This window comes from Streptopelia decaocto, assembly GCF_964273445.1.
Source record: "Streptopelia decaocto genome assembly, chromosome: 1".
Taxonomy (NCBI): Eukaryota; Metazoa; Chordata; class Aves; order Columbiformes; family Columbidae; genus Streptopelia; species Streptopelia decaocto.
In genome coordinates this window covers 60,144,791-60,168,558 of record NC_138663.1, presented here as the reverse complement: position 1 = coordinate 60,168,558, position 23,768 = coordinate 60,144,791, and the positions used below count along the sequence as shown (strand labels likewise).

Genomic DNA, 23,768 nt, shown 5'->3' with positions numbered 1-23,768 from the left:
GAAGATTGACAGACTGCCACAAAACCCAGAACGTCCGCCCAAATTGCCACAAAATACACTGGATTGCCTCCAGAGGCTCTGCCAGCACGATGCTGATTTGTAAAGAACACTGTTCAAATCTGCACATACCAAAAATTTCTGTTTAGCGAAGAACTGGCTATTTCAGGCTTCCAGGATGTCTTAGTTTAAACTATTTTCCAGATATTAAACTGTTACTTTAAAAAAAACAAAAAAAAACAAAAAAACAAAAAGAGAGACAAAACCAGCAAAAAATTATATGGCAACAGGTTCAAGGTGTGGTTTGCTGAAATTAATGACAGGTATCTGGAAAGATAATTATATTACATTTCAGTCGACTGCAAACAGTAAAAATATCAAGGGTCCCAATATTCATTCTGAATAAGATATATTACTAAAACCACCTTCCCTATCCTAACAGGCTAAGACACCCCATCTAACAAAATTATCCACCCAATTTTTAAAGAAACAGCAACGTTGCTAAGAACAGCTCACTAACTATACACAACTACATTATCCAGGTAGAGTTTATTGCAAAACCAGGAAGAGACAGCAAACTAAAAGTCTGTCTTCCATTTCAGATTTGTGTCACTCGTTCAAGTTTCAGTCACTCGCACACACACACGCAGCCTGTGCACAGAAAGTCGCTAACACAGTTGAGTTCCCACAGTCTCACGAGAAACCTTAAAACATTTCAGTAAAAAGTTAAAATGAAATGTTTTACCACAAGGACTATAAAATTCCCCCCCTCCCTCCCATTGAATTTCTAAGGTTTGGATTCTAATAAACCATACATAAAAAGGAAGGGTTACTTCAGTAGCACAAAGTCTACTTTAAATATATCAAAGTAAGTCTAAGGAGAGTTAATGCAACTGAAAAAAAAAAATTAAATTAAGAAGACCTGTGTTGCACACAGTCAGAGTTTTCATCAACACTGTTGATAAGCTCCAAGTCTCTAAATGTAGTAGAGCACTGGCTGGTTTTGATTAACTTTTAATTTTTGAAGTTACATTAAAAAACAGTTGTAGCAATATCCTTCTGAGCTGCTATCTTCATGAGGAAAAGGTCCCTTTCAAAATTTCAATAAATATACTGACATGTAAAGTTAGTTGAGGTTGTCATGCAAGACAAGTTACATAACCGAGACCAACTCAATCTTTATAATAAAGGCAACTTGCATTCAAAAATGAACTTTACCCTTGCAATTTTATTCAAAGGGTAAACATGAATTAACCCAGCTGTTTACCTGAATTACAAAAGTAACGTGATTCAATATGAAAATAAGAAACTGTCTACAAATCTCTGACAGTAATAAATTGCAATATACAATGCATACAGGAGTTATACAGAGCAACAAACTCTTGTACAAAACAAAAATACTTTAATACCTTTAAAATCCAATTTTTTTTTAAAATCATCATGAAAAAGATTTGAGTCAGAACTCAACACCTCAATTAGTCAAGCTTCAGGTAGCTACATTACAGCTATTTAATATACAAAGAGATAAATCTCTTCACCAGTCATTAAAACTGCCTCTTCGTTAGAGTTGCGCAGCTTTTCTGTCTCATGTTCCCAGATCCAAAGTTTTCTTCAAATCATGAGAACTGAATTTGTTGAACACCGGAGATCTAGAGAAAGAAAACACAAGCTTACATTCAAACGCACCTTTTCTGAACCAGCATCGCAGCTACCAGCCTTGCGTTGCCATGGTGTTGGAATGTCACGACAGCCACCACCAAAGGACTAAACAAAATCCATGCTCGTCTTTCAGAACACGGCAGCTGAATTAGCGTTTGAATTTTAGTAGCAGAAGGGAGAAGAGGGGACAGGATCCAGTACCTGTTGATATGATGTTGTGTAGACCATAACATTCTGCTGTTGGCCGTCTGTAGTTATTAAGCCTGCTGGCAACTGGTTAGCTGAAAGAGCGAGCATTTTAAGAAAGTTAGAGAGGAACTGCAGGACACTCAGAGCCTGGTTTGATGTGTCTGTCACCATTAAATAACCTTTAATTGTGGTCCACTCTAGGACTGTGGAGCCATTCCTCTCCTGACAGCTATTGTCCTACACCACGTACTGACACACTTGTCACTGAGTGTTACAAGTAAACAAGCTTATTCCCATTAAGAAACAACACTTAAGAAGCAAGATTCAACTTAATTTTGCATGAGATAACCTAAAAGTAAGACTGCACCTTGTCCTGCCAATCTACCTATTGAAGCAGAATATACAGAGCTGTACACTGGCAAATGGCATTTGCCATCCTGACTATTGAAAACACAATGTCCAGCATTCAAAATCCCAAGAAACCCAGAAAATTCAGTTTGGTTTAGACATGAGGTTAGCACTTGAGCATACACATGCATGAGGAACTCAATAAAATCATTACATTTCTTTATAAAACAGGATCCATCAGGGACTCCATAACATGGAAGCCCCAAGGAAGACACCGGAGATGAAAAGAGACAAGCAATGACCAAAAAAAAAAAAAAGCCACTGCAAGAGCCTGACATGACACTGGTTGACTTCAGCACGTCCATCGGGGTAGGCACAGGCGCTCCAGATTTCATAGAGGAGAGAAGAGGCCAATGAACAGAGTAAAAAGAACTTCTGAGATTTAGAGAGAAAACACAGGGAGTGATGCTCTAAGATAAACCTTTACAATAACATGTACGTTGAACTCTGTGACATTCAGAGTAGGTGTATTACAACTGCTACTTGGAAACAAAGCAGCAAAACTGAGCTGGCTGAGGTCATTGCTGGACCGCTCTCCATCATCTTTGCCAAGTCTTGGGAAACGGGAGAGGTGCCTGAGGACTGGAGGAAAGCAAATGTTACTCCAGGCTTCAAAAAGGGCAAGAAGGAGGACCCGGGTAACTATAGACCGGTCAGCCTCACCTCCATCCCTGGGAAAGTGATGGAACAACTTATCCTTGGTGCCATCTCAAGGCATATTAGGGATAAAAGGGTCATTAGGGGCAGTCAACATGGCTTCACCAAAGGGAAGTTGTGCTTGACCAACGTCATTGACTTTTATGAGGACATAACAAGATGGATGGATGATGGCAGAGCAGTGGACGGGGTCTACCTTGACTTGAGTAAGGCATTTGACACAGTCTCCCACAGCATCCTTACAGCTAAATTGAGGGAGTGCGGTCTGGATGATCGGGTAGTGAGGTGGATTGCAAACTGGCTGAAGGGAAGAAGCCAGAGAGTCATGGTCAATGGGGCGGAGTCCAGTTGAAAGCCTGTATCTAGTGGAGTGCCTCAGGGGTCAGTACCGGGGCCTGCATTATTCAATATATTCATCAATGATTTGAATGAGGGTATTGAGTGTACTATCAGCAAGTTTGCTGATGACACAAAGCTGGGAGGAGTGGCTGATATGCCAGAAGGCTGTGCTGCCATCCAGCAAGACCTGCACAGGCTGGAGAGTTGGACAGGGAAAAATTTAATGAAATATAACAAGGGAAAGTCTAGTCTTGCATCTGGGCAGGAACAACTCCAAGTTCCAGTATAGGTTGGGAAATGACCTATTAGAGAGCAGTGTAGGGGAAAGGGACCTGGGGGTCCTGGTGGACAACAGGATGACCATGAGCCAGCACTGTGCCCTTGTGGCCAGAAAGGCCAATGACATCCTGGGGTGTATTAGAAGCGGGGTGGTTAATAGGTTGAGAGAGGTTCTCCTTCCCCTCTACTCTGCCCTGGTGAGACCACATCTGGAATACTGTGTCCAATTCTGGGCCCCTCAGTTCAAGAAGGACAGGGAACTGCTGGAGAGAGTCCAGAGCAGGGCAACAAAGATGATTAAGGGAGTGGAGCATCTCCCTTATGAGGAAAGGCTGAGGGAGCTGGGTCTCTTTAGCGTGGAGGAGACTAAGGGGCAACCTCATTAATGTTTACAGATATATAAAGGGTGAGTGTCATGAGGATGGAGCCAGGCTCTTCTCGGTGACAACCAATGATAGGACAAGGGGGTAACGGGTACAAACTGGAACAGAAAAGGTTCCACTTAAATTTGAGAAGAAACTTCTTCTCAGTAAGGGTGACAGAGCACTGGAACAGGCTGCCCGGGGAGGTTGTGGAGTCTCCTACTCTGGAGACATTCAAGACCTGCCTGGACACCTTCCTGTGTAACCTCATCTAGGTGTTCCTGCTCTGGCAGGGGGATTGGACTAGATGATCTTTTGAGGTCCCTTCCAACCCCTAACATTCTGTGATTCTGTGAAACTTGTAAGTTGTAAGTTAAGTCACTGTAACATAACATTCTCAGCTAGAATACAAAGAATGGGGCTTTCTTCTTTCTGAAGTACAGCTGTTACTACGTATAAATAAGACATATAACTCATAAAAAAAAAATTCTGGAAAGACAGTATAATCCTAACAGCTTCCATTTGAAAGCTGACATGAGGGAGTTTGGCGGGGGTGGGGTTAATTGGGTTTTTGGTGGTTTTTTGGTTGGTTGTATTTGGGTTTTGTTTGGTTTGGTTTTTTTCTTCCTTTTTTTCATTTTCCTCTACCTTTGTTGTACTAATTTTCAAAAACTTAAGTTGCAAGTTAAGAGATGCATTAAGATCACAGTGAGAAGTGGCTCTGGCTGGTCCAAAATTTTACTGCCCTTCGATGTACATGTTCCACATCCAGCAGAGTTGAACACCAAACCTCTGACCCAGCCCTGGCAAGGGAGGGTGACGCCACAGTAGCCAGGCTGTTCCTGCTGCACCGGCAGCGCGAGCAGCGTTCTGAACAGATCTCTAACTGCCCCTATGGAGAGACAGACCTGCAACACTCAACACGATCAGTTATTTTACATAATTTTTTTTTCTTCTTCCTCTGCTACCGCAACATCTCCTTTGCATCCTGCCAAGACTTCATATGCACTTCCAAAGCCGTTCTTTCCAAATCACAGCAAATTAAGTCTTATTTCATAGAGCACACTGAGGTTCTTAGGGCTGAGATATTTGAACAAGTGACTAGCAACAGATTTTCAGCCTTCTGCCTTTTAACAGGGACCATATAAAATTTGGGAAGGGGACAGAGGATTCTGTTTTTCTGGTTTCCATTTTCTGGTGTGCATCATACTCAGGCTAAGCACAGCGTGGGCATCCAGAGGAGAAGCTTTTTGTGAATTTGCCTTGTTGCCCGTACAAAACAAGATAATGGACACAGACACAATCTTAAGTTTCCAACTCTATATTCTGCCCCAACTCTTGACCTGCAGTTTAAATGCCTGAAGTGCAAAACAGAATATATACAAAATAAAGCTTTTAGAACAATTTCTATGTATTGATTTGACAAGCTTCCGAGCTGGACAGACTCCCAACAGCTGCAATCAGAAACTACTAGGAACATGACCAAGATAAGTAAGTTGGGCCTATAGTTGTGCTAGTGTCTTACTACTTCTGAACTAGAGCTATTACATACGAGTATGGATAAGAGTTTACTATCTGCATTGCCTAACCTTTAATTATAAAATGAAAATAGTCATATTAAAAAAAACCCAAAGCTTTCTATAAGTCCCCTGCAATATCTAGGTTTACATATTTAAGTTTAGATTTCCAGCTAGTTTTAAGAGCTTATCTTCCAGGCTAGGAGAGGCCCGAAGAGCCTGTACTGGATTATATAGCCAAAGTCATCATACTGGGAGCAACAATAGAAGATTTATCAGATTACTGAAAAAATAAATCTCGTCACTAGATTTGACTAGAGCTGCACCTCCAAATTCCTGTGTCAGCTTCAAGGTAATCAGCCCATAACACTTAAAAGCCAAGGTGAAGACTATGTGCAAGAATCCAGCATAAACAAAACCAACGCAATGTCCCACCAAGTGTCAGGCCTTAATTTACAGTATAAGGAAGAAAAACTACAGTGAATGCATATGATGCCGCTCACCCTATACCTTTCAGTTGCCAATCTGTGCATTCTTTTGAATCTAAGAAATACTACATGTTTTAGAATTATACAAAGATGATGTTCTTCTCTGGCTCATTTCTCAAAGACGAGCTTCTCAAGTCGTCAAGTACAGTTTATTTTACTTTTTTTCCCAACAGTCTTGCAAGTAGAATGAATGTGGCTTAAATAAGCAGCTACTGGAGAAAGAAAAAAAAAGTTTGCACCTTTCATTACAATCTGTGTTTAAGCGCAGAGAAAAAATACTGGCATTAATGTCTTAATTTAAAAATCTTCTGCAGTTGATATTAGCTATTTCTATAACGTCACAATTTATGACTGTGTAACATCACTCTGACCATAAATTCTACTGACTGTGAGGAGTTTATCCTCCAGATAACTCAAATTAAAATCTCAATGGATTACAGGTGTAATATGTGGCCAGTCCACAATATATTCATCCAGTAAGAATTCTGACATCTAAAGGAAGTGCTGCTTTTAGATAAAAGCCTTAGTATCAATATAATAAATTTAAAAGTTTTACTTACTAAATGCTTCCTCTGTGAGCTCCTCACCACTTAGACCATCTGCAGTTGTAACTGTTCCCCCAATTCCCTTTTCTCCTTTCATTGCCTGGAGAGAGGGGGGGGGGGGAAAATTAAAGAAGTATTATAGTTGGCTTGAGATTGTTTCAAGACTCCAGGAGCTCTAGACAAGCTTTGGAACTTGCAGAAGAGTCACTGTCAACAGCTGGAGTTTGAAATCCAAGACTTGTAAAACTCTATTGACAGATTTAAGAACGTGCACAGTACAAGAATATATGAAGGGTGTTTTTTATCTTAGACATACTCTTCAGAAACAAAAACTCTGCAAACTAGGATTGTGTAGTCCTAAAAGGCTTTCGCCTTCTGCAGAAAGTCAAAGATCTGCAGTAATCTAGAAGGAGCAGTTAGAAGCATTTACAAGAAATCACAGAATCTCAGAACTACCGAGAATGTGCAACGTTTGCTTACCAACCACATGCAATTGCCATCATCAACTAAGAGTTGACATTTAAAACCAAGATATTGGATTTCTTTTCCCACAAAGTCTACAACCAGAGCATATCAGCACTGAAAGCCAAGGCTCCCAGTCATCTGCATGCAGTTTTACAAGTATGCAGTTTGATGCTCTATGCTTTCACATAAGAGTATCTAAGAAAATAATACAGGCATAAAAGGTATCCTTTGCAACTGTTTGATGTAGACTAAATACCAAGCTACAAAGCAGAAATATTTCACTATATATGGTACCCTGAAGACAGAACTAGCTGGAATGGAGGTTTAAAACTGATAAGCCAAACCATCCAATCCATCCATCTATCCAACTAAAACCCAATTCCACTATCTGCAAAAATGAGTGAAAGTAGCATAGACCCACTTCAGACTCCTCCAGAAGTACTTAAACTAGCTAAGCACTACTTTTATTTTTAATTAAAGCACTTACACAGCATGTGCAACTGCTACACGGAGCTAGAAAATGACAGCACACAGTAATACTTCAACTTTAACATTATACCTCCTGTTACTCAGTTATCACAGCAAATGACCTTCTGGGAAGGGGAAGCTTCAAGTGCCATCAGCAAATTAAATGTCAGTAGCAAGTCTAAACCCATTAATTAAAAAAAGTAGGTTTACAGACCAAAAATCTGAAGAGCATGTCTATCTACAGCACTGCCAATGTAGACATACCTGCTTCGCTCATGCCAGTAAAACCAAGCAGCCATACCAACAGAAGGTTCCATATTAAAGAAAAAAAAAATTGCTTTGAGTTTTTTTTTTCCCCAGCATTATTTTAACCCCGAACAACTTATTCATTCAGGACTATAAGAGAGGTCACTTAATAAAAAAACCTTTGATTTGTTTGGTTTTATCTGGTATTCTGAGGTAAAAGAACATGAAGGTAAAGAAGCAAGAAAGCAAAATTCTCTTTGGTCTCCAGACAGGAGGTGGGGAAACTGGGAACCAGAACAAAAAACCCCAGCAGAAGCAACTTCTTTTTCAAAAAGTTTTAATTGTTGAAAGTAAGAAAAAAAAAAAAAGTCACTTTCTGCTAGAGAAGGAATAAACTAAACTGCTCAGATCACATGCCCAATACATACTATGTATCAAAAGCAAGCTGAGGGACAGTCTATAAGACATTAAAAAAAAAAAAGCAGCAGATAGCCTTCCATGTGAATCATTATTCTGACATGAGAAAAACATCTTTTTCTTTTGCAGATCTGGAGCCCAGACAAACAACAGGCATTAGGCTAGTTCCTCAGAAGATGCAGTCTAGTACAGTTTTATTGATCAAAGATCAAATTAAGTATTCTTAATAGGCACCCTTAAAGAACAGAGTGATTTACTACCAGCAATATATCAGAGAATTCATTCAGTTGAAAGCTTTAACTACTTTGAATCAGCAAGTCTAACCAAAATGCTTACTTAATCTTTTTTCTCTTTATATGCTCTGGAATGCTTTTAAACATTACATTAGTTCCTGACAATAGCTGTGAGATGCTATGTAAGTTATCCATTATACAGTTACAATGACAGGGAGCTAAGGATAAACACAATCAGGTTAAATAAATGAGGAAATACTGAAGTATATACCAACCTCTCTGAATTTTTGGAGGTATAACTTCAAAGGTTCAACATAGCTATCAAACCCCAAGGTAGACATGGCAAAGAGAATATCCTCTCCATTGATGGTCTTTCTTTTCTCTTGGTGGCACCTCTCACTTGCTTCTGACGTTATAAAGCTGATGAATTCACTTACACACTCTTGCACGCATTCCTTTGCATCCTTAGCAATCTAGTAAGGAAAAGGTGTGGTGAAATGATTAGCAAGATGAAAGAAGATTAAAAAACAAAACAAACCCAAAAGAATACACTGAATATAAAGGAAACATCCCAAAACCTAATGATAATGCCATTCAGGCAACACTTGTATGTGAGGGAACCACTGGATGTCATCACTGCTCTATGTAAGCACAGCTGCGATGTGATATTTACCTAAGTTTTACTATTTCAGGCAGCGCAGCCAACTGCCGGGATCTCCTTAAGTCATAACTATGTTCTGCACAAGCTTCTATGTATAGACACATCTCAGAATTGCTTACTTTTCTTACCTACGCCTTCTCTTTAAACCTGTTATTACAATGTCATAGTCCACTTCCATCTTCCTTTTAACAGACCCAGCAATTCCAACCCCACTGCAGTACATTCCCACAAATTCGGCAAGGACAAGTAGTTTTTTCCTGACCACATTCAGGGACTAGAATATATGTCTGGCAGCAAGCCTCTCTAATGCTTTAATATTTTGGTATAAGTTTTCCAAACGGGAATTCAAATGAAGAAACATATGCCCCTAGCAATAATGAAACAAGTAAATTTGATTATGGTTTTCAGCTGGACAAAATTAATTTACCTGGCTTAAAATAACAGCAAGCATTACTCATGATTATTTGGAAAGCTGACATGAGCCAACTGAAAGATTATAAGAATTAAGATTCTTATTCTTCACATGAGAAGAACCTGTTTATATTTTAAAAAACTAACGAAGCAGTAACTGTATGTAGAATCTTCACTAGTTCCTCTGGTATTTTCAGACACATAGGGTGAGATTTTCGTAACTACTCATCAGCCAGCAGCTTCCATCGCAGTTCTTCACAAAAACCTCCCTGACTTTTCAAGATAGCTCGACATCCCATATGCTAGATTCTTGAGAAATATCTCATCTTGATCACTAAAAATTTATGACAATATGGACTAGTGAAGAGATTTTCGCAGCAAAGATATAAATGTAACACCCAGATCTCCAGAAAGCCCTGAACACTATGAAAGTATAAGCAGATGCAAGTAAATCATGTCTTGCTTCTATTCAGAGTGTTCTCAAAAAAAGAAAAAAAAAATGGCTTTAGCTAGAAGCAATGTTACTGGGGCAGGAACTGTATTGGAATACAATTAAGAAACAACAAGTAATAGGAGCCCTGCAAAGATTTAAGATAAACAGGTAGAACAGTCAAATGCTTCTACAATTACCAGCTCAGCAGAATGGATTAAAAAGTATATTTTTAGAAGTAAGAAATAAAATAAGTCTTTCAACATTTGCCCTTATCCACTACATGGTGGACTACATGGAAGACTAACCATTCTCGTTACTTCAGGATTAAGACTGGATTTTTATTTCATACAAAAAGTTTCACTTATTCCAAGTTTTATGCACCTCAATAAAAGCAGATTAAATTTCCTACGAGAGAACTGCATAGAAAATATTCTTACTGACAGGGGATTGTCACCAAGTCTGACCTATCATGACAATCTCAGAGAACACATCTACAAAAAAGAAACCTCTTGAAAGTCCTATGAAGAACACTCTTCTGGATACTATAATTACAGCAGTTACCAAAAGCTTTCAGAAAGCTAAGAGGAATGGACTTGGTCTCAATCACCTCCAACTCAGGGTGCGTGTTTTTTCTTTTCTAAGGCTTTTTGCTGATAAACCAGGATCATTTGGAAAAATATATTGTTCCACCAGCTCAGGTTGACTCAGAGGAAGGAATAAAACTCATTAACACACCTTCTTTACCAGACAAAGGTATTACCTTTCCTGTTTGGGGTATGGCATTTTTCATTATCCTTGCCACATTTGCAATTGGTAGATATATATCTTGTTCTCTAAAACTCTCCTTTGAGCCATTTGTATCTTCATGATCATTCATGCTGTCTTCTGTGTCTAATGAAATAAAAAAGAATTGTATTTGATAGACAGCAGGCAATATTTAAGTCAGTTTAAAATCTTACAGTGAAGGATGAAGACTTTTGAAAGCACAGTGTATCAACATTGTAGAAATAATTTTTAAAATAGATGTAACACTGGCCACCTGTATGAGTGTTCGATATCATCTTTATCATACTATGCACAGAAACGTATGTGGCTGCTGAACACCAAGCATTCTTAATATCAAGTCAAAACAAAAATTGTTTCCTTGAACATTGATTTTTTTTTTGTCATCACCCCAAAGGACTCAGTGTTAACACTGAAAAATCCAACCTCCAGACTCAGACTGCAGAAAAAATGCTTTATACAGTGAGGCATTATGGATACAAACAGTTGCAAATTCTTAGCTTGGCAGAAGATAGAGAACTATAAAACAACTGGAAGAAAAAAAAAATATATATACACATACACACAAATAGTAGTATTTACTGTTACATTTCTTACCATCGTGAGGCTGTATCACATAGTGACTGCCACCAATGTAATCTCCAGCAATTCCTAACTGAGAAGCATCCGTTGTGGAGTTATCACCATCCATCTACAACCAGAAGAACGAAACCTTTCAGGTATGTTTGTTATACTCTAAGTGCAGCTCTTGCTGAAAACCAGCACTTTAATCAGCTTAGAACTATGAGGCTAATTTATACAAAGCATAAATATTTTGCCATTTGAGAACAGTATACTCTCTCTCGTTACTGAGCTTTACTGACAGTAAAAATAGTGAAACTCTTCTGTGAAGCTTCTGCAAAAATTCAACCAGAGGCACGGAAACATTTGGTTCATGCAGCACATATATAACCACCTTGTGTTGTTCCTGTGACAGTCTGACCAGAATAGGTCAAGGTATCTGTTTCTCTGAATAACCCTCAAAACCCAACACCAGCCCACTGAACGCTTTACCCACAGTTACTACAGAGAATACATCCTTCACTTGCTATTACCCTCCACCCAAACAGCTTTTGTCAAGCCCAGCAACAAGCTTCTCCTAGCCAAACCTCAGGACCAGCTCTGTATCCTCATCCTCCTTGAGGCATCAGTCAGTTCTAGATGTCTCGTAAGTCAACATTTTCCTTTGCTTTCCCCACTTCTGTTCCACCTCACTTCTCTGGGCATCCTTCGGTGTTCCTCTAAGAACATTTCTTATGTGGTGGCCAACAAGAAGTCTCCTCCTCAAGCCTTTAGAGATTGGGTCACAGTTCAGCAAGTAATTTGACTGCCAGGAGAAGGAGAGAAGCCGAGAGAGTCAGCAGTTCCCTCCCCATCTAGGGACCTTCATCCTGGGATGCACCAAGCCCATTTCAGCTGGAGGGGTCTGGGAGAAGTCTGCCCTTCCTGCCACCCCTCTTCAGACAGGGGCAGAACTCCTGAGACCAGCAGCAGCCATTTGTCAGCAAGTCTCAATGTTTGCTAGAAAATCTACTTTGTGAACAAGGTGTCTCACAGTGCTGCTCCTCAGCAGTCTGCCATCCCGCCATGCAGCCACGTCCCATGTGTTGTGATCCCCAGTGCAGCAGAAGTAACAGAGGTGAAGACGCCTCCTGCGTCCCTTGGAAGTTCCCACCTCTTCAGTGGGGACTTGCCACAGGTCAGCAGCAACCCAACACATCGCTGCCTTCTGCCACAGCACACAACATGCAGATACATGTGCATTCTTGCAACAGCAAACGTGTCAGCCCATGTCACCTGCTACCATATTACGTTTTGCCTTTTTACAGGAATAACTAATTTCATTAAATGCTATCATCAGGTGCTCAGTAGAAAGCTTAGATAGAATCATGGCAGTCCACAGGTCCACTTTCAAAGGGGCTATTTTAGCAGTGCCAAATGTAAGTTTGAATTTAAGTCTCACAATTGTGGACAATCTGGACTTTTTTTCCAGTTGCAAACGTCTTGAAAATTAGCATAATAAAGTTTTGCAGAACATTTAGCTGCCACACTTTCAATTTTTTTTTTTTTTTTTTTTTTTGGGGGGGGTGCCACAGGTAAAGTTCTATTTTTGCAGTCGTGCTTTAATAATGCTTCTTTTGGAGAGCGGAAATAATGCAAAAAAAAATTAGGGAAGGAGAAAGGGGTTCTCGGCACACACTAACTCTTTCAACACTGGTGCACAAATCCAAAGATATTTTTGAACATGTTTAGATGCACAGCATCAGATTCACATTTGCCCTGGATTTTCTTCGCTACATTTAAAAACAAACAGCCCTACTAGCACTTGCTTATTTACCTGTTCACTACAAAATTAGCTCTTCCATTCTTATTCTACACTTCATGCAGGTCCTTCCCTGGATCAACACTGCCCATCTTTCCACCCCAGCTGTTTCCAACTGGAGCAGCCGGCCTTACTTACAGGATACACACACACACCCTGGGAGGAAGAACCCAGCTCAATTCAATTGCTGACCTACACCAGCTGTGCTGGTACCTGGGTGTCTTTGGAAAACAACTCTCTGCCCCAAAGGGTACCCTGGTCACAGCCAGTGAGACCATGCAGCTCGCTTCTTTCCAGAACCATGAGCCTGAGGAGGGAGGGAGAAGCAATCTTGCGCTATTTTTATATCTACCCAGAAATATGAGCAATTTAACCTCTCTCTAATCTGCGCTTTGCCTGTGGCCACAGGGCTGGGTTTTGCTTTCAGACTTTTAGGCAACGCCCGGTGACAGGCTTGGAGACAGGTACACATGTAACCTGGGTGCTGCTCACGTTCAAGGCAAGGCTACAACAAAATGCCTCATCCACCTCTTTCTTCATTCTACAGAATATTACACACATCGCTTCTTTTAAAGCACTTCTGGTCCCTTTCGATGGGCTTTTCTAAAACAGTTTCGCTTCTTACACAGCAGCTCTGCCCAAAGGAAGAACAGTGTTTTAAGCATTAGCCTTCTGTGTGCCAGCCTTCACATAAATTCACTTTGTCTGCATTTTGCAGACTCTTTGTTGGGAGACTTAACTTTGCTTTTCAATTTTCCAAAGGGTCTGCAGTTTGCTTACTCAGCTTGCTATAATGACAATGCAAGGGTATCACAATCCTGCATGTCAAGATCACTGAAATTGACATCACCCATCATTAAGAGAGTTGTGTCCGTTTTCCTTCTGCAATTTGAAGCAATTAACGTTCTGCAGTCTGGTAAATCCCAAAAGCTACCTTCAAAGTTAAGTTAGGATTTTCTCACAGTCTTTTCTCAGTTTTGGTTCTCTGATCCCTGCTATAATTTAACTCAGAATTAGGGTCTCCACAAACTTTTAAGCATTTACTCAGCTCCAGTACTATTTTGAATGCCTTTGTTTCTTCCCCTCTCCTTTTTCAGTCTCCTATGAAATGTACCTTCTAAAATGTTTCCTTCTTTCAAGATTGCCATATTCTTCAAATTTATGCAGTGATGTGGTAATTCACTGGTTTCTGATCACTTGTCCTGCAGGCTGCCTCATCTGAATCTTTATTGCCAAGACCCACCAATATTATTTAAGAAACCATCTTGTTTTCATTAGCCCAGCTCACCTTCAAAAGACCTCCTTGAATCTCTCTTAAAACTCTGCTGCATCTGCAGATGGTTTTGTTCTATTAGACTAATGCATCCTCAAGGCACTATCTTTGCTTTTATTCCTTTCTGTGTGCACCCTTCCATATCTACTTACAGTATGTATTACTTCACAATCAGTAAGAATTTGAGTGGAAGCTTATCAACATTACACATCTAAAATAGCGATTAGCAAAACTGACAGGAAAAGGGTTGCAAAAAGCAGATCTATCACAGATAAAGAAAACAGGCACTGACAGCTTAACATCAGCTGAAATTACTTCTGTGGGTATTACTTTAAGAAAGATTTTTAGCTGCCAGGACAACCTTGGGACAAGGGATTACGGAGAGCACTAACACCCTTCTGCATAACACTTAACCATAACCTGGTCCTAATCCAGGATAATTCTGGTTGGAAAGAGCCTCGAGGAGGTCTCTAGCCCAACCCCTGCTCAAAGCAGGGTCAGCTTTGAGCTCAGAGCAGGTTGCTCAGGGCTTTATACAGCCACATCTCGAAGACCTCTGTGGATGGAACCTGCCCGGCCAGCCTGGGAGCCTCTTCCACTGCTTGGCTGGGCCCTCGGGGGAAAGAAGCAGCTTCTCTGCTCACTGCTTCTACCCAAATAAGTTTGATGGAAGAATTTCAGTCAGATTTAATGTTGTAATTTAATTCCAATCTACATCTAGACATCTGAATTCAGCAACTGTCATTAACATACCATTTAGTCACTCTACTAGGATTTCTTTGAGCCTGATGGACACAAACAAGACCCTGCTGAAAAATGTGGCCACTGCTATTCCAGTCATCTCATGATGAACACAGTCACACATGCAAGTGTAACGGTTTTAATTCCAGATGTTCAAAACTTAAGTCAGTCACTACATATCTGATTGTCATCTCAGCACATATAACACAATAGAACACTCAGAAAATGAGAAAACATTGCTCTCAATACACTCATTAATCCCCCATTTTAAACAAACAAAAATTAACAAAAACCAAAACCACACTAAACTGTCAGTGTCCCTAAATTTACTCTAAAAAGGCAGCAGCCCAGTGCAGCTAAAACACATCTGCAAGAAGCACTTATTGCATGTTGTACATTACCCTTAGCCTTTAGCAGTAAGAAAACACTAAAGCTCCTCCATGCACACACGTTTTGACTGAACCAAGACTAAAAGCTAAGGCTATCGGAAGTGACAACATGTCAGTCCCTAAAGTAACCGTGTCATCAATCTGATTTTTATCAACAAGGGAGAGAAACCAAGTAAGTACCACTCAACCCAAGTATTCAGTGATACACTGCAAAATGCATCTGAATACAGAGCAGCAGCACAAAGTGTTATGATTGTGGTTTTCTGTTGTTTTTTTATCGCTAATGAAAAATAATATTACTAGGAATATACAAATTAATGGATCCGGGGAAATCAACCTAGGATATGTGTTAATAGAGAAACATTTCATATGTAAGGGCAAAGTTAACAGGGCGATTAGATGCAAGTGAATGAACATACAGTTTTACTCTGACATCTGGTAGAAAATTTGCTGGAGGATGCTTAAAAAAAAAAAAAAACAAAAACACTTCTGTCAGCTGCCCAAAACTCAGAATATTCCTAGATCACAGCTATACTGAATTAATAAAACCTCAGTATCTCAAAGTAAATCTTGCATCCTGCTTAATATTGAGAGCTCCCTTAAGAAAGCAGTATTGGTGGTTCAGCTAAATGATAATACTAAGAAGAATGCAAGCCCAGACCTGTTGGCACTGAGGAGAGGGTCTGAAACAGATCAGTGTAAAAGGAAAAAACTAGAATCAAACAAGATTTTGTCTTCATAATGGGGAAGTTATCTGTCAATGATGTGCAAAACTGGTCTCTTGAGAGAAACCCAAGGCCTCTTGTGATTAAAGCACTTTATGTGCTTTCCACCCTGTGTCTCTCTAAACTGCTACCCCTACAAGAGGGACAGCAGAAAAAGATATGGAATGAACTGAGACACTTGGTAAACTTTCCACACAGTTGCCCCTGCCACTGAAGCAGCACAGAAACGGTCACTAAAGCTGTACGTAGCAATCACTTCAGCCATTGCAAATTATTTTTGTACCACATCTTATCACAAGAGGTGTGAAGCTGTAAAGCAATATGTAACAACAGAGACAACAAAGTTTTATTTGAGCTTTCTGCACCCTCACTTGGTGCTCCTACACAGAAACACAGAAATATTTTTTAATTTAAAATGCAATTTTTATTTCCTTTTATTTTTCAGTGACTTCTGGAGAACCTGATTTCCCACTGAATTCTCACCTGGCAGCAAAGCAGTGTCTCCTGCAGCAAGAAACATTGACTGGTAAACACATACAAAGGACATTGTTCCATCAGATCCACAAAAACGTAAAGCTAAAACCCCTTAGCACATGACTAGAAGAGAGACAGATGCTTCACCATCTCAGGCTCCTCTGATCTCTCACATTCAGTGTTTCCCCCCACAGCAGAATAACATTAGGAGAAGCAGACTGATGTTGAGAAGACCTGACAGCATCACTAAGGCTCGTTTGCATGTCAGCTGTACCAACCTCCTTCCCCTGGACCACAGAGAGGAAACCTTTGCATGACATCCAAACAGGGCCTTTACACCCTCCCACTCCAAGTACCACTATTATCAGCTCTATGGTGCATTTTACAAGCCCTTATGTCACTGGCCACCAGTCCCCTCCACATGGATCTGGCTGTGCCAGAGCATGTGGCGGCTCCTTACCAGGCTGGCTAACTGCTTGTATGCACGGGTGGCTGCGATGTATATAGATGGACTAACAACACATACATTTTTACATCAAATAGAGGTGGATCAGTGATACAGAGCAAGCAGGAGAAACTTGAGTCTCCATGCATCCTCGTTTTTTGGCAGTAAAAGAGAGAAGCTGGAGGGGGGAAAAAACAAAACCAACAAAACACACATACAGACAAAAAACAACCAAACAAAAACCCCAAACAAAAAAAAACACAAACAAAAACCAAAAAAGAACCATCACAAGATAAATGGCAGGTCAGAGGCAGTTTTGTTGCTTTTGCAGAAGCTGGAAGAGGGCAGCAGGGCTGAACAGGCTGCCCCAGCACCTCCTTCCTCCTGCAACACTGATTAAAAGCCCCATATTACCTTTCCCTATTAAGGTTTTTTATGTTTTGCTAGATTTTTTTTTCTGAAAAACTAAGCTTATCTGTTTATTAAAGCAGCAATCCATAAATCCAGCTTTTTTTTTTAGTTTGATAACATCTCTGTGTTGGTTATATTCTTCCTTCATTGTGGTAGTACACCAAGCGTGCCAAGAAAGTTTATTCCTCTCAAGCAACGGGGCAAGTATGAGTTTTAGAAAGCTAGCTCAGACCAGACTAATAGCTTCAGTCAAAATTATCAGATTTGCTGACACTTCCTTTCATTCTACCAATGTTATTAATATGTTTAGTGAGTGTATATACAGAGATGTTTTGCACTTTCTACAAGCATCCTGCCACCAAAACATCGATTTTCAAATACCATGTTTCTCTAAAGTACTATTGCAAAACTCAGTACTGAAGTCAAGTTTCTCCCTAAGCAAAATGTTAAAGGTGAAATCATTAGAGATTTGCATTTGAGAGCACTAAAGGAAGAACCCTGCAAGTCTCTCTTAAATGTTGACAAAACAAGATGCAACTTTGAAAGTTTCATACTATTTCACATTTCACATCTTCACAGTATCTTGAACAATCTTTTTCACTCAAGTTCTGTACACTGCCTCCCTTCATGTAATTATTGCCACAAATAAGAGGTGATCTATTAAACTTTCAACTGCTGTAATTGTCAAATATTGGCATCTAAACAGTTAAATTCAGTATTCTTGACTTCTTTCAAATATAATTTAATAGCTGTAAATGCTAGCGGCCAAGACCATATATAATCACCTACCCAATGCAGTACACAAGCTACTCAAAGACCTCATAAATAATGATTCAGATTAAACCATCTTGGGTCTTTCAGAGAATTAGAGATGGATCCTCCCTTAATAACTGTCAAGCCATAGGCTACATAAGGAAAGAAAGAAATAGTAATCACTAATCTTATTGTTTCAGAACACTATGCTAATGATTATGCATAAACCCATTTCTCCATTCCTGCAAGCCAATTGAAGCCACACTGTGAATTATGACCAAAACACTCCTTCCATTTTGCTTTTCGCTACTATTTTGCCTGAGCTTCTTTCGAGAAAGCTGCAATTATTCTTAATTGACAATAACTTCCATCTATTAGCAAGACAGGCAAAGGCTACTACATATGAGAGCCCATTCAACTGCTGAAATCCAGATTTCTACATGCTTTGCTCCCTAGGCACATTCAGGTCATTGTTACCAATTATTATGCCCTCCCAAAAGCAATTCAAGCACACCAGGTAGCTTTTCCAAGCCAGTTCTAAGCAGAACAAAATCTTTTCAGTTAAGCCTCAAAGAAATTGGTAAAGCTAGAAGCTGACTGATTTTCTATCACTGCAGTATTGCACCAAGACCCAAGAAGTTTCTTTAACCAATGGATCTTAATAGCTGCAGAAACATTACTAGAACACATTTTTTAATTTTCTAATATGATTTGCTGTGAACAACCTACACAATACTCTTCAGGATCACCAACTACATAATTCTGGGATGGAGCAGTGGTTGGTATGCACAGGTGTGCCCAAGAACACTTGCCAAGCATCCAAGAGTTGTGTAGCCACTGAGAACAGCAGAGTCCAAATCTTTCTCCTACCTGCCATATGTGCTACGGGATAAGCTGTTGATGCTGCTCAATCGATCTCGCTTCCTGATTTCATGCCATTCGATGATGCAACAGCAGCCAGCACAGGGGCAGGAGGGGGAAACCTTTATCCTTACACCAATAGCCTCAAAGTCGTCTTCACGCCTAGCTCGCATCTGTTCGACACACATCTCAATTCCTTGCTTGCAAATCGAACAAGACGAGGCATCCCCAGTTATTTAGCAACTTTATTGTTAATCGCCTGTGCTGCGGTTTCCGAGCGAACGCGGCGGGTTCCCGCACCCGCGGGCAGGGGAGGCCCCACGCCGGTACCTGCCCGCTGCCCGGGGGCTTTTGCCGGAGCGCTCCCGCAGACCGGCGGCCTCTCATCGGCTCCACAAAGCGCCGTGCCCGGACCGGGCGGGCTGCACGGTCACTCGGGTGTCTCACCGCATCCCGGGGCCTCGCCTTACACTGCTTATCCCTACAAACCACCGCCAGACCTTCAAGGAAATTTCAGTCTCCACAACAACGGCGGGGACCGTGAGGCCGGGCCGCTCTCCCCCCGCTGCGCGGCTCCCGGCCCGGCGAGGAGCCGTGGGCGTGGTGCTGACCCGCCAGAACCGCGGCGGGGCCCCGGCTCCCACGGCTAAGGGAGGGGGCTCCGCGGGCAGCGGCGCTGGCCGGGCAAAACCCGAAGGGCGCGGAGCCCCCTCCGCCCGCGCACGGCGAGGCGCGGCTGCCACAAAGCCGCCCTCCCCCTGGCCATGCCGCCGCCGGGAACAGCGGCCCTGGAGCTGCCCGAGCGCCAGCGCGGCCGGCCAGCCTGGAGGGAAGTCACCGCCGCGGGGTCGCAGAGGCCGGCATGCCGGCCCGGCGGAAGGCAGTGCGCCCCGCAGCTGCCCCAGCGGGCTGTGTGGGGGCCACGCTCCCCGCCCGCCCGCCCACGCACCGGCAGCCGCAGTCCGGCCCGCGGCGGACACGGCCCCGGGGCAACCGCGCTCCCGTCCCCGCCTCCTCCCGCCCGCCCCCCCCCGGCCTAGGCCACAAAATGGAGCCGGGACGCGGGATGGGGGGAAAGGACCTCCTGGTGCCCGGACCCGCGGACAGCGGGGGACATCGGCGGGGGCAGCCGCCCCGCCACCCCTGCCAAGCCCCCGCCGCTGCCTCCCTGCCCGCCATGCTGCCGCCTCCCCCCGCGCTCCACTCCCCAGGCCGCGCGGCCCCCGCGCCTCCGGTCGCACAAAGAGACGAGCGGCCGGTAAACGGGGCCCGGGGCTGCCGCCCCACACTTCCTGGTCCCCGCGGCGGCGGCGCGGCGGCAGCGCCGGGGCCCGGGGAGGGAGACGGACATTTCATTCGAGCCTGCAGTGGAACCGGTTACCAATCATTGGCCGGAGCCAGGCACAAACCTCCAGTGCGGCCCTGGTTGGCTCCCTCCGCAAATCGGCTGTTTGGTTGGACAGAAAATGGCTGCGAAGGAACCAGTCCCAGCGCGGAGCCCCGCTTCCCGCAGCCGGGCTGCCCTCCCTCCGCGCCGCCTCCCCGCCACGCGCGCCGGCTCTTCCCCTCAGCGCGCTCCCTCCCGCCGGCCCGGCCCTGCCCTCCCCGCCTCCTTTTACGCGGCCGGAGGCGCCCGGTTCGGGGCCGCGCGGAGGGGCAAGCGGGGCCCCGCAGCTGAGCTGAGGTAAAACCGCCTGTCGGGGTGCGTCTCCAGGCTCCTTTGCCTGTCCCCGGCAAAAGGGCTCTCCCCGCCCCGGGGTGCAGGGCTGGTGGTGGTTGTGTAGCGGGGTCGCTGACCAGGCGCAGCCCGTCGCCGCGGCTGTGGTAAAGGAAAGCCGGGGGGAGGGAGGACAGAGCGGCCTTCCCGGGTGTGCCCCGCTGGCCTTGGACACGTCCTCTTTCTCCCGATCACCTCAGCTGCTGTCAGTGGGGCGGGCACCGTGTTCACAGAGGGTCGAGAGGTCCCTCAGCTCTCTGCAGGGCTGTCCTGCACCTGGGTAAGACGGTTAAAAGACGTTATGTCCCCCAGTGACTCCTGGGGCTCACAAAGACTGAGAAAAGCAGTCCACAAAGGAGGAGGGTGGCCTATGGGACCTGGGTCCCAACCAGCCATCTGGTGGAACAAAACCTTCTGTGAGAGGATCTGTGGTTCTGTGTTGCCTGTTCCCTCTACAGAAATAAAATCTCACTACAAACCTCAAGGATCGTTCCCAGCTGGCGATACAGGGCCTGAAAAGCATGTTTTCCTTCCACGATTGGTCTTTGTTCTGAAGAAATATGGGCTGCTGGGTGAAGATGATAGCTGGACTGACTTTTCCACTGAGATTTATAAACCTCTCTTATGAAACATTTATATGAAACACTTCATAATCCACCAATCCTCTAGAATAGGGAGAAAGTTTTTTCTTCTCAGTGAAGGCAGCCAAAGACATTCCAAACACCTGCCATGAACACACATGCATGTGTAGTCTCCACAATGGAGGTAACAAGAATAATTTTGGTTTGTGCAGTTCTTAATAACCTACAATAACTCTTCATTACTTGAGGGTCTTAAGTCTTTTACGTAAACTGGTATGAAACTCATGTTTCACAACGGCCTCTGCTAGCATTCTTCTGGTTAATACCTGATAAATATAGCACATTCCTCTCCTAGCTTACTTCTGGCATTGGATTTAAACAGAGCAAAACTCAATAAACCTTACACATTTCCACTTGGTTTCACATAACAACATTACTTTCATGTGTTTTGATACAAAGTTTCAGATTCACTCAAAATGTCCATATATTTGGTCTGTTTTGAGTTTAAACTGAGACATCAAATAAGACAAGTTTTGCATGGCCTCAGGTTTTTACTGCAGATGCTATATGCAGCTTGATTCTGCCTTCTGGGTACTGTGAGCAGTAATTTTTTTTTTTTTTTTTTTAAGATGCCCAGAAGAGGTGAAGTAGTGCAAGAACATTCACCAACTTGGGGACCTTGTGGGAATGCATTTTGTCCTTTATCTGTTTTATAGCTTGTGTTCACTAAATACAATACCATGACAATACACTATTCATCTTGCTGTACAGTTTTAAGATCTTCGGATGGATTCTCTCATCTCAGCCCAGAATTTCACGAATGAGTAGAAAGATGAATAGTGACCAGTGTGCAGGTGCTTCAGGGCACAGAGCAGACAATGCCCTTGTCCATATTTTGAATCTTTCCTTGAAAGCATGGCCCTGAAGTCTTTCTACTGCATTGCTTTCAAGCTCAAAACAAAAGTATTAATTTTTTTCTCCTGGTGTGTTTTTGCTGGCATATATCAGTGTTGTATTGATGGAAAAATTAGGTAACCACCATTTTTTTCTCAATGCTTATCTTTAGGATAGCATGGTGGCAACACGTGTCCACTCTTACTGGTGACAGAACAGCACTCAGTAGTTAAACTTGTCAGCCAGCTGAAGACAGTGAATCCAAGCCAGCATTCCCCTTTACATACATTTTAACTTGTTTTCCTCCATTAGTAACAATTTCTGTCACACATTTATCATGCAGTCTTTAATTGTTTTATTATTTTATCTGTGCTAATTACATTCTCAAGCTCCATATATTTGCAGCACCTTGTGTTCTATTCATGCCATATATCCTGAAAAGGTGTATTTCAACATGTCTGATATGCATCTCCCCTCTGTGGTGCCTTGTGTGAACCTTGAGAAATCATCTAGTATGATGCTTGTTGCTCTGTCATCTAGCTGCTGAACAGTTACAGTCTCAATTTTCCCATCATGTCATTTAGATTTTATATTCTCCAGGTTTGCATATAATTTCTGCAGTGTTCTTCATATTCTGTACCAAATCTGCCTCTCCTTTTAGATCAGCTCAAATTCTGTGTATACAAAAAGAGGGAAAGAATGTTCAGGAGCAGGTGGAGTTAAATGAAGTAAGATGTAAGAGAGTTTAGTGAGGTTGTGATCTACTTGGTGAGGTTGTCATTTTGTGTCTGAAATTTTCAGTAAGGAAATAAAAATCTTCAGATATCTTCTGTTCTACTTAGTAGATGTTAGCTAAGAAAGCTGTCGAAGGTGAGCAACTATGCTTCTTTAAATCAGAAGAGGTATATCAGCCTCCTCCAAAATGTGCCTTACTTGTGGTCTGGACTCTGTCATTTAGACAAGTATGTGTTTGAAATAAGAAATTACATTTTTTGTAGAAAAAGCACTCGTTGGTAGTGTGGGGTTCATCTAACATTCTCCAGAGTTCTCATTACTGTGAAATTCTGAGTGTAACAGACTGGAAATAGGTGTGTTGTCAAACTATGAACTCCACGGTGCTTCAGGAATTTATTTTTGTTCTTAACAGTGATCTTTCTAATGCTTGTTATCTCTTTTTTTTTTTTTTTGGTAGATTAGAGCATTGTTGCTTATATTAGACAATCCTAATTAAAAAATACTTGGAAGCTGCCACAGAGCCAGGCAGTGCTATGTGAAGACAGACTGAACGTGGAAATCAAGAAGAAATTACCTACAGGTAATTAGCCAAGTCACAGTAGGATGAGATCAGATGCAATTAATTGAAGTTCAGGACATTTTTGACATTTCCAGGTATCAGCAGCTATTGCTTGTGTTGGAAAATTCTTTAGCTACCTAAGTGTACCTTGCTTTTAGATAGTATTGCCCCTTTAACGGTAAAATTTCTCCTACTCTTGGAAGGAACTAGGTGTTCAGGTGACCTTCATGCTGTGTGGTCCCACAGCTCTGAAAGGGAGTAATGTATAAGGTCTGTCTGGTGACAGTACAC

The 23,768-nt window shown here is 42.4% G+C and overlaps 2 protein-coding genes across 3 annotated transcripts in view; one reads left to right on the top strand and one right to left on the bottom strand.

Moving 5' to 3' along the window:
• Nucleotides 1-1,205: 1,205 nt before the first annotated feature.
• Nucleotides 1,206-20,553, bottom strand: NFYB (nuclear transcription factor Y subunit beta). Of its 2 annotated transcripts, none has more exons than XM_082042928.1 (7): nt 20,401-20,553; nt 11,155-11,248; nt 10,535-10,665; nt 8,545-8,742; nt 6,456-6,540; nt 1,858-1,937; nt 1,206-1,646 (listed from the first exon to the last, which is right to left on the bottom strand). In XM_082042928.1, exons 2-7 carry the CDS (start codon nt 11,246-11,248, stop codon nt 1,614-1,616), a joined length of 621 nt encoding a protein of 206 aa, XP_081899054.1. In that variant the 5' UTR covers nt 20,401-20,553; the 3' UTR covers nt 1,206-1,613. The 2 variants fall into 2 exon arrangements, with proteins under 2 accessions (XP_081899054.1, XP_081899055.1); XM_082042929.1 differs by having other exon boundaries at nt 20,373-20,499.
• Nucleotides 20,554-20,637: 84 nt separating this feature from the next.
• TXNRD1 (thioredoxin reductase 1) overlaps nt 20,638-23,768 on the top strand; it is a 51,102-nt gene continuing 47,971 nt past the window's right edge. Inside the window, exon 1 of the mRNA XM_082042926.1 lies at nt 20,638-20,675. The gene's annotated coding sequence lies outside the window, so the exon portion shown is untranslated. The remainder of the gene's footprint in view (nt 20,676-23,768) is intronic.

What these genes read in the sequence shown, in the direction of transcription:
- NFYB (XM_082042928.1), bottom strand. Translation starts at nt 11,248, where the DNA reads ATGGATGGTGATAACTCCACAACGGATGCTTCTCAGTTAGGAATTGCT. An exon ending in ACCTCCAAAAATTCAGAGAG is followed by an intron (nt 6,541 to 8,544) that starts GTTGGTATATAC and finishes CCCTCTCTCCAG; the next exon opens with GCAATGAAAGGAGAAAAGGG. An exon ending in GCTCACAGAGGAAGCATTTA is followed by an intron (nt 1,938 to 6,455) that starts GTAAGTAAAACT and finishes TCGCTCTTTCAG; the next exon opens with CTAACCAGTTGCCAGCAGGC.